This window comes from Amphibalanus amphitrite, unplaced genomic scaffold (assembly GCF_019059575.1).
Source record: "Amphibalanus amphitrite isolate SeventyFive unplaced genomic scaffold, NRLGWU_Aamphi_draft 000624F_arrow, whole genome shotgun sequence".
NCBI lineage: Eukaryota > Metazoa > Arthropoda > Thecostraca > Balanomorpha > Balanidae > Amphibalanus > Amphibalanus amphitrite.
In genome coordinates this window covers 337,993-347,991 of record NW_024882118.1, presented here as the reverse complement: position 1 = coordinate 347,991, position 9,999 = coordinate 337,993, and the positions used below count along the sequence as shown (strand labels likewise).

The following is a 9,999-nucleotide window of genomic DNA, read 5'->3' as shown; positions in this document are numbered from 1 at the left end:
CGGGACACGACCGGGCGCTAACAGAGCAGTCTCCGAACTCCCGCTGTCACGCCGCCTTCAGGACAGCTGTCTGTGCACAGTGCAAACAGCGGCAGACGTGCACACGCGCCGCTCTGCACCGACCGGAGAAGAGGGAGGAATGGCACGGCCGTGCAGGCGCGCGATAATCGAACAAAGAGGGAGGCATTCCAGTGCCGTGGGCGGGGATGCACTTGCCGAGTTCATTGTCACATTCCGGCCGAGCTTCCCTCGGGCTACCGTCTGTCCTCTGCGGCACGCTGAGCTTCGGCCTCGCTCGGCTCCATGAGATCAGAGATGCACGCTATTTGACTGAGACGTCATCACACAACCATGTCCGGTCAACCTCAGTGCACCGCACGAGAGGACGGTGGGTCACCTGGGCCGGCAGTCTCCGATGGAAAATGTAAGGTCTCAGCGTTGTCTCCATGAGGTCACGATGTATGTAACTCCTGATGACATCTGATTCTCAGGTCACAGTGTGTCACTTCATCAGGTGTCACGGCGTCGGTATCCTCAAAGGTCAATATAAAGTCGGTGTCGTCTGAGGTTATGGTGTTGGTGTCCTCTAAAGGTCACGGTGTCGGTATCGTCTGAGGTCACAATACTGGTATCCTCCGATATCGCGACGAGATGCCATTCCATCGGCACCTTCCCCGCTGCACGCTGCCTGTCAACATCGGCTGGGAGGGGACCGGGGACCGGCAGGAAGGGGTGCGAAGGTCGCCATCTGGTGCAGATCGGCGGAACGGACAGCGTGCTGACGGCGGGACGCGGCGCCGGCGGGTCCGCACGTCACCGGTCACCGCACGCCACGTCAGGGTGCAGCATACCGTGGAACAGCTGGAAACGGGGCGGAGACGGCGGCGATGAACAGGGAAACGAGACGGAGTCGGTTCAGCGGAGCAGGGAAGCATCATCCTTATTTACAACCTGTCCTACAAATGTTCCCAGCACTCAGCAGGCATATCTTACCAAACACATACTATGGACGTCAAAGGCCCCTTGAGACCCCACTTTTTTGCGATAATTTTTAAATGCGTCAACTCTCGTTGACAATATTCTGGCAATGTGTGTTTCGGAACCTGCCGAAACTTTTATTACTAAGGTATTTTGACGCCAAACGATTATTAAAGGTACTTCTCATTCACTCGTAATGTTAAATTTCACGGAACGAATCTGCTGTTTGGGTAGAGGCTACGCGCTCATGGGGCGGAGCCACGTAATAACGTCAGCGCTAAGCTCCGCCCTACCCCTCCGGCGCTCCTTCCCGGCGACCGGTCACTCGCGTCTCTCGCTCCATTCAGGCTTGATGGTGGGCGGTAACTGGTAGCGGTAGCGGGCGCTGGTAGATGGCATTTAGAGCAGATGGCGCTGGTGGCGGGGCTCGAGTGTGCACAGTGATGCAAATGGGGTTCACGAGTGGCCATAAATACCGAAAATTCAAGTTTACCAAATTGAGTTAATTGCGATATGGCCGAGTAGACAAATGTTTGGGGCATCTGAAATCACATGGTTTTCATGTTTTTGTCAAAACTGGCCTCCCGCCTCGTGTATAATCGTCAGAAGTCGTGACATTTTCTAGGTCGTAAAATGACGGTCAGACACTCGCAAGTTCAAACGCCGCTGGTTTGCGTTCATTTCGTACAAATTGAAAAAATTATGCATGAGAATGATCCCCAAAGCCTTCTGCTTCTAATGTCGGGTCAAAGAAAGCCGTATCTCATTCGCTTTGGCGGCAATCTGACTATTTATCATCATGTTGCAATCGCAGTTTTTTACTAAGAAAAAAAAAATGCTTTCGTTTCACCTACAGCACTTAACACAGTGTGTGCCCGTTAGTCCACCATACCATAGCCTTCCCTAATCATTTCTGAGTCGCATCGTGAAAGAATTAAGGCGCTAGCACAGGGCTGACCGGCGCTACAGAGGTTTTTGTCCGGGCGGTCGGGTGCCGCAGTGGGCGCGCAGTGGGCGGGTGGGTGCCGCCGCGCGGCGTCCGGGCGGCGCGGCGGCGCGGCGGCGCGGCCGCCCGGGCCGCCCGCTGCGCCGCGGAACCCGACCGTGCCGGACGAAAACTTCTGTAGCGCCGGTCAGCCCTGTGCTAGCGCCTTAATTCTTTCACGATGCGACTCAGAAATGATTAGGGAATGCTATGATATGGTGCACTAAGGGGCACACACTGTGTGAAGTGCTGTAGGTGAATTGAAAGCAAATATTTTTGGTAAAAAACTGCGGTTGCAACATGATTACAAATAGTTAGCTCACCGCCAAACCAAAATAGATACGGCTTTTTATGACGTGGCATTAGATGCAGCAGGTTTCGGGGATCATTTTCATGTATAATTTTTGCAGTTTGCATGGCATGCACGCACGCTAGCGGCACTTGAATTTCAAGTACCTGACAGTCATTTTTACGACATCGAAAATGTCTCGACTTCTGACAATCCTACACGAGGCCGGTTTTGACAAAAACATTAAAATCATACTTTTTCAGACACCCCAAACATTTGCCTGACTGACCATATTACGATTTATTCGATTAAGTGAACTTGAATTTTGGGCCTTTTTCGTATTTATGGCCACTCGTGAGCCCCATTTGCATCACTGTGGTGTGGCCGAGCGCAAGCCTCTGCCCGGGCCTGAATTGACCTTAACATTACGAGTGAATGAGAAGTACCTTCCATAATCGTTTGGCGTCAAAATACCTTAGTAATAAAAGTTTCGGCAGGTTCTGAAACATACATTGCCAGAATATTGTCAACGAAAGTTGACGCATTTAAAAATTATCGCAAAAAAGTGGAGTCTCAAGGGGTTTGACGTTCATAGTAGGATCGTTTATCCCATGCACTCTGATAAATACGCTACAAATGCGAATATTTTCAAAAAAGGGATAAATATCACCGACCGTGCATTTTTACTGCGAAAAACGAGCGCTGCTGATTCCGAGTTTCGACTGCCACACCTTGCGACAGTCGTCACGCGCGCCCCAAGGGGCACATTCCTTCCATTGTCGACACATCAACCGAGCAGACCGAAACGATTCTCCCAGATCCAGGGACCAAGGCTGGGTGACACCTCGGGTGATCCATGCGGCTCGACTGTCACCTTTTTAAGGAGATGTACCGAGCCATGACCGATGGCTGTGAGCGACACGGCGACGACCCCCGCTGAGAGTGAGGGTGTGTCCGCCGAGTGTCGGCCCGCCCGGAGCGACCGGCGTGACCTCTGGGGTGTGACAGGTCACCGAGTCGTTAGCCGCTCCGGTCACACAGAGGGTGGCTGTCGAACGGCGCCGGGGAGTTCAGGGACAGGAAGGTCACTCGAGTTCGGTCGTATACGCAGGGTGGTATCTGCTTTGAATGGGGTGGGGAGGTGTGCGGAAGAGAGAAAGAGAGAGAGAGAGAGAGAGAGAGAGAGAGAGAGAGAGAGAGAGAGAGAGAGAGAGAGAGAGAGAGAGAGAGAGGAGAAAGGGAGAGACTCCTTCCTGTCATCTACCGGCACCATAATTCACGTCTTGAAGTCTAAGAAGAGGAATGCCACGAAGTGCGACTGCACCAGAAATACCAGCCGTCAGTTGTCCCGTTCACAGGGCTCGGGCGCCGAGAGGTCTGTTCGTTCCAGCTGACTGCAGTTGGAGATCAAACAGCCTGCAGCATCTGACCACAGAGCTGTGCACACAAGAGACAGAGAGCGCACGGCACGACCAGGCAGCGCCGAACTGAGACAGCTCTGCAGACAGGCCGGCAGACAGACAGCCTGGGGAGACAGGCCGGCAGGCAGCCCGGGAGATATAGGCTGGCAGTCAGTGGAGTGGCAAACAGCGGAAAACAGACAGCGGACCGACAGATGCCGAAGCAGAGAGTGTACTGTCAGAAAGCCTTCAGTGTGACAGTCATTAGATACACCATGTCAACAATGGCGAGTCCTCGCAACGGCCCAAACTTGTGATCGGCAGCCAGATCAGCACGGTAAACGGCCGTCTATGATACCTATTACCTATCCTGGCTAACGAGGACGCAGGGCCACGTGTCGCTGGAAGGTCAGCGGGGGAGGGGAGGGGGGGCAGGGGGAGGGGCAAGGTGACGCTGGCGGTGACTTGGCAGAATGCAGACCTTGAACGCTAAATTCAGTTGATCTTGTCTTAGGCTTGGCGGCATTAGCAATTAGCTGCTAATTGTTAATGGATTTCTTCAAGCTTATCTTCTCCTTCACCTTGGGTAAACCTCCCACGTTATCTGATACAATTAACGATGTTTGAAGTCGGCCTTAACATGCATGTAGTTACAACCTATATTGTCTACCGAGGGCAATGAGAGATTTGCTCGTCACTATCACCAAATTACCGGGCTACACAAACATGATGGCAAATTTTCGCTGCCGTCGGTGGGACGGACGACGGTGAACGGAGCCAGGGGTAAATAAGAACTAAGACGGAGACATCGGATCGATGTAGCAGCTGCCAGTCGCCGAGGCTGAGCTCACCTCAGGCATATTTGGGCATGTCGGGTGACTGGTGGAAGCACATGTGCTGTCCCCCGCGCCGTCATCCGATCTGCGACGATGCCGGTGTACACACCATCAGTCACAGCAAGTTGTGCAACACTGCTCTCACGGCTCCGGTCATACCGTCCACTGGCGGCTCATGCTCCAACAAAATCAATCGGCAACTTGTGGCAGTCTGTCGCCCGTCCGCCCACCCAGCAGGCTGTCGGCGGCACCGCGACACTCCATGGCGCTAATTCGCCACTTTTTACCGCCCCCTCCCACCGCAGCTCGCAGCCATTAGATGTCCGGTCCGCTGGTAAAAACGCGTCCGGCCCGCCGCCGAGCTCGACAAACATGTGCTCGTCGCCCGCAGAGTGTCGAGGTGCGCCGCGTCCGTCACCGTACGCCGCATCTGTCGACACCTGGCTAATTCCGCGGGCGGAAGAGAGGAAGCCCAGGAAGGCGGATGCAACACCGATTCAGCTCCCGTTACTTGCGGAAGGATACACCTCCAGCTGTGGGCGGGAGTAGGTAGTTGACTGCCCGGCCCGTTCGCAGTCTCCCCCAGCAACATTCCGACCCGTGCCGAGACCCGGCGCACCGCCCTAGGGTCGGTGGCCGCGCCGGGCGGTTTTTGCTCCACTGCGCTGATGCCGTCAGCGTGCAGGCCAGCTCTCAGGTGGTTTCGGCGCCTCGCTCTGCCTCTGCTCTGCTCCTCTCTGGGTCAGACGACCCGGGGACGCAGACAGCCGTCGATCACTGGACTGTCCCGTGAGGTCACTACGAGGTCAGACAGTGTCCTAGCAGCACAACGGCTGGCTTGGAAGGTCACCAGTCACAGCGTTTTGACAGCTATTTTTAGCACATATTTCACGCAAGGCGGCAGCTAGTACAACCTAGGCGGTGGGCCTCAGGTTTTAAAGAGTAGAGGGTTCCCACTTCCCAGTGGAATATGTTCGGCGTAAAACGATTTATGACAAAAACTAGACCTGCTTGAGTCACAACGTAGCCACGTGGCTGGAACGGTTGCGCTGAATGCTGATGCTGGCCATTTGACGGAAGACTGAGGGATAATTAAATTATACCCTACTCGATCAGTACAAAAAAAGTCTGCGATGTAGTGCAAAAGTTATATGCGGAGGCAGCGAAGCGCTCAGAAGGTTTAGCACTATGATTATTAACACAAGACATTGTAATAAAACGGAGCTGAAAAATAATAAAAATCCCCCCGTAAGCCCCGGGTTGAAGAGCTCAAAATAGTAGCGCAGTTTGACCCTAGATGGCGTGCGACCTACAAAAAAAAAGACGAAGATGGCGCTACAGCGTCACTGAAATTGTTTATTTCACTGAAATCTGAGAAAGTAACTTAATCGTAGTTAAGAAGCGGTCACCGCTCAAAAAGAAAAGGAAGTAGATACTTAAGTGTATTCGTGAGCAAAATCTGCAAACTGGAACATTTCTCAGCATGGAGACATAACTAAATGGGAAGTGAGCGGGCTAGAAACGAATTCATAATTTCCAGCAGTAAATTGTGTACTGCTAATAAACGCAAAAACGGACTTCTGTGAAAGATAGGACTTGTACGAATATGTAAAACTACTGATTTGCACATAAGCGTGCAATGCAAATGACATGGAAAATATACAAGGAAACAGCAAAGCTGTAAATATGAATACGGAATAGGTACAATGTTAAAACTTTCTCAAGAGAACAATGGGCAGATCAGGTTCACTTTGAGATCATGGTCCCATGCATTATTGCTCCACAAGTTAGCATTATTGATGGAAAATACCTAAAACGCAAGCTCCTACCGCAACTACTTTGCATATCGTAAGGCAAGGTTAGGCAAGTTTACAAGCACCACCAATTTAATGTGACAAGCATTTATCAGCATCACAAAATTACCCGTTGAGCTACGAAACGGTGCATATTAGCGGCAGTGGCTTGGTGGCGATCGCTCGGCCCCGGAGCTGGCAGGCCGGGTGAGCGCTGACCGACCGGCCGCATGGTTAGGCACCTCTCACTGTTCAGGTCGGCGGCGGCCGGGCAGATCCTCTCAGTAGGCCGGACGGGACCTCTCGTCAGGCCACACTCGGTGGCTAGATGGCCAGCGCGGCCGTCAGTCGGCTCAGCTCCGACACCAGTTTGTGGCTGTCCCCGGCGGACAGCGGCGGTGCCGCGCTCACGGCCGCCGTCTGCGCATCGGCCACGGCGGCGGCGTGCTGCGCCACGCGCTCCGTCTGTCGGTACAGCTCCTCCGACTGGGCCAGAAGCTGACCGAGCCGGCCGTGCGGCGGCGGAGGCGCCGGGGCCGCCTCCAACCGCGGCCGCACGCCGTCCAGCTGCAGCCGCGTTTGCCGCAGCAGGCAGCACGTGCGGTCGCAGAGCTCGCGCAGCGCCGCCAGCTGCCGGTCGTCGGCGCGCGGCCGGTCCGCCTGCAGCCGCGACAGACGCTGGTTCAGCTCGTCGAGCTCGGTGGCGGCGCCGGCCGCCTGGCGCGCCAGCTGTGTCCGGTCGGCGGGCGGCTCCGTCTCGGCGCTGAGGTCCTGTCGGATGTCGGCGGCGATCAGGTCCGGCTGGGACCGCAGCGCCTCCTGGGTCTGCTCGGCGCAGCACAACTCCGAGAGCAGCGCCTGCTCGTCGGCCGGCGCCACCGTCACTGGGTGCTCGCGCTCCTCACGCAGCACGGCCGCCACGTTCAGCAGCGGCAACCAGAAGGCGGCCGCGCCGCCGGCCGTCTGCGGCTCGCTCAGCTCGGGTCCGCCGGCCGTGCGCAGGAAGCCGAGGCCGGCCAGCGCGCTGCGGACGGCCGCTGCATCAGCCGGGTCCGGGAGTCGGCCGGCCAGAGCCGGCTCAATCTGCAGACAGCACCAGTGCAGCAGGGAGGTGCGGTGCTCGCTGGGCTGCAGCAGCACCTGCCGCAGCCATGGCTCTGCTGCATCCTCCAGCAGCGGACACTGGAGTGAGCGCAGTGTGCGGCACACAGCCACCAGCGGATCAGCGGCTGCACACATCTGCCAGAAACAGTATTTCATTAGCTAATGGGTGACACTCGGAAAACACAGTTCTATGTTGATTGCCAAGATGCTTATTCAAAATTACCTTGCTGAACAGTGGCATCTCAATCTGAATCTGCTTCTTCTAGTGCACTAACATCTTCCTGCAAGAGCAGAAACCTAGGCATATGTGTAGATGAAGTATGAATGGTAGGTCTTAACCCTCGCCGGCCGAGGGGGGGGGGCGGGTGCCCCCCCCCCCATAGGGTTTTTTCGCGATAGCTCCGAACACGCTGGCGATAGAGAGCTGAAGCTTGGCATACCTGACCTTTGATCCAAGCCGGATCTTTTGACACCAACCGCATTTTTGGGTCAGGTCAGGTCACTGACCTATGACGTCATAAGTGAACCTCTGCACGGTCTTCAGATGTCGCAACTTCGCAACGCCCTCACTGCCAGAGGAGATGTCACAGGGAAATGAAACTTGCAGGATCTAGTATCCATTATGAGTCCCACAACTTGTATATCTCTGATTTTTCCTAAAGGTCATATGAGGTCAGGTCATTTTCATGACCTCACCATTTTAAGTCAATGGGGAAAAATGAAAACTGCTATTCTGGCGCCGGGAACGATCTCCAACTATCTCAAGCATACAGAATCGTGATTTGATGCACTCCTTGCAAGGTTAGATGCGTCACTTTTGCAATGTTGACCTTGCGTGACGTCATTTATGACGTCATCAAGGTCATATTAGTTTTTCGTCAATAACTCTTGATCAAATTGAGCTAGCGAGTCGGGAAAGCCACCAATGGACTCAGGAAGACCTGCCGAATCGAATGATATGCGACATGACCTCTTTTGACCAACTTCGTGACCTGGGGGGTGCTGACCTGACCTTGACCTGAGGTCAACACCCCAAGTTGACCTGACCCGGACAAAAAGTATATCATTCGACGCGCCTGAGCGAGACGATCACGATGCTGCCAAAATCGGCGCTCTGCGGCCGTTTTTTGCGAAGTTATTCACCAAAAACTGAACCGTACCTTGGGGCACTTGACCTGACCTCAGAGGTCACCGGTTGACCTAGGACCTTAAAATCGGGTGCCAATCTCTGCGTCTCGTAACGGCGCACACGCTCGTTTTTTCCGCGACGCGCTAGCTCCACCACGGGCGAAACGGCGAGGGGGGTCGTACCCGCCCCCCTCAGCCGGCGCGTATGTAGAAAACCGGGTAAATGTCAAGTTTAAGTCCTAAGAAGATTTCATTGATAAATTTTTCATATTTTCACATTATTTGACATCCTGAATCCAAAAATGATACTCATATGTCTCGCAAATAAAAGGAAAAAACATAATCAAACCTGACCTAACCTTACCTACTTACCTATAACCACTTTGAAACAAATCATGCTTCCAGATCCCATGACGGCTTCCAAATTAAAGGATTTTTCAGAGGTATTGCGATGCGAATATATACATACTATGTTGGAAGGTGGGAAAGATAAATCGTTTTGCTAAGGGCTACGGTATGTAAATATTTTCGATCTATGTGGTATTCACTTCTTTTTACCCGAAAACATGTGCGCCAGTGAGAAAATATTCATGGGTCACCTAACACCATATGATGTTTCATTCAAGTATTTTGGGGGGGGGGGGCCAAAAGCTATGTTGGCCCCCCCTCTCAGGCTTTTGGGGGGGGCCATGGCCCCCGTGGCCCCCCCTGGATCCGCCAGTGATAACCTACCAACCTACAACCTACAAACCTACCCTAACCTAACCTAACCTACAAACCTACCTACCTACAACCTAAAACCTACAAACCTACAACCTAACCTAACCTAAAACCTAAAATTTTTGCTGTTTCATATTTGTATCAACAGCGTCACAATTGTAGTTAGGACCTAAACTTGACATATACCGAAAACCAATAGGTCCGGCGAGGGTTAAGGTTGTAGGACTTGTAGCTTGGTAGGTTGTAGGTTGTAGATTTCAGGCTGGAAAGCTGTAAGTTGGTAGGTTGAAAGTTATATGAATGTTAGTAGGTAAGGCGCGTCAGGTTAGATTGCTTTTTTATCTTCGCTGTACTTCATCTACACTTTTACCAAAACCTACAATGCATATTTATAATTTGACAAGCATAAAAATGAAAGTGGTGATGCATAAACTGTGAAACAATTCGTGAATAATCTTCCGAATTCACAGGTGTTTAACCCTGATAAGATCAAGCTCAAGCTCAAAATGAAATCCAACATCAAGACCGCATTTGTTACAGATCACTACTCACACTTGCTGATTAACTATCGATGCGAATTGAAATTGTGGGAAGTATTTTCTATAAAACGAGGGATATCAACGCCTAAAACAATAAATTCACCTCCTATTTGAGCGCTGGGGCGTTGCCGTCTGTTACCGCCGAACGGCGAGGACGAGCATTCGTAAGCTATACCTCTGTTCGTACAACTCTACGCTTGCAGTATTAGCAAATGCTGTTGCATATC

At 52.9% G+C, this 9,999-nt stretch overlaps 1 protein-coding gene across 3 annotated transcripts; it reads right to left on the bottom strand.

The window, feature by feature from the left end:
• Positions 1-5,917: 5,917 nt before the first annotated feature.
• On the bottom strand, positions 5,918-9,939 carry LOC122363510. 3 transcript variants are annotated; one of them, XM_043332890.1, is made up of 3 exons: positions 9,876-9,903; positions 7,893-7,954; positions 5,918-7,520 (listed from the first exon to the last, which is right to left on the bottom strand). In XM_043332890.1, the coding sequence occupies exon 3, from the start codon at positions 7,518-7,520 to the stop codon at positions 6,606-6,608; it is 915 nt and encodes a 304-aa protein (XP_043188825.1). In that variant the 5' UTR covers positions 7,893-7,954; positions 9,876-9,903; the 3' UTR covers positions 5,918-6,605. The 3 variants fall into 3 exon arrangements, with proteins under 3 accessions (XP_043188825.1, XP_043188826.1, XP_043188824.1); XM_043332891.1 differs by lacking the exon at positions 7,893-7,954 and having other exon boundaries at positions 9,876-9,939; XM_043332889.1 differs by lacking the exon at positions 7,893-7,954 and having other exon boundaries at positions 9,786-9,887.
• Positions 9,940-9,999: the final 60 nt, after the last annotated feature.

Bases quoted from the DNA above. Each gene is read 5' to 3' on its own strand.
- LOC122363510 (XM_043332891.1), bottom strand. From the start codon at position 7,520: ATGTGTGCAGCCGCTGATCCGCTGGTGGCTGTGTGCCGCACACTGCGC.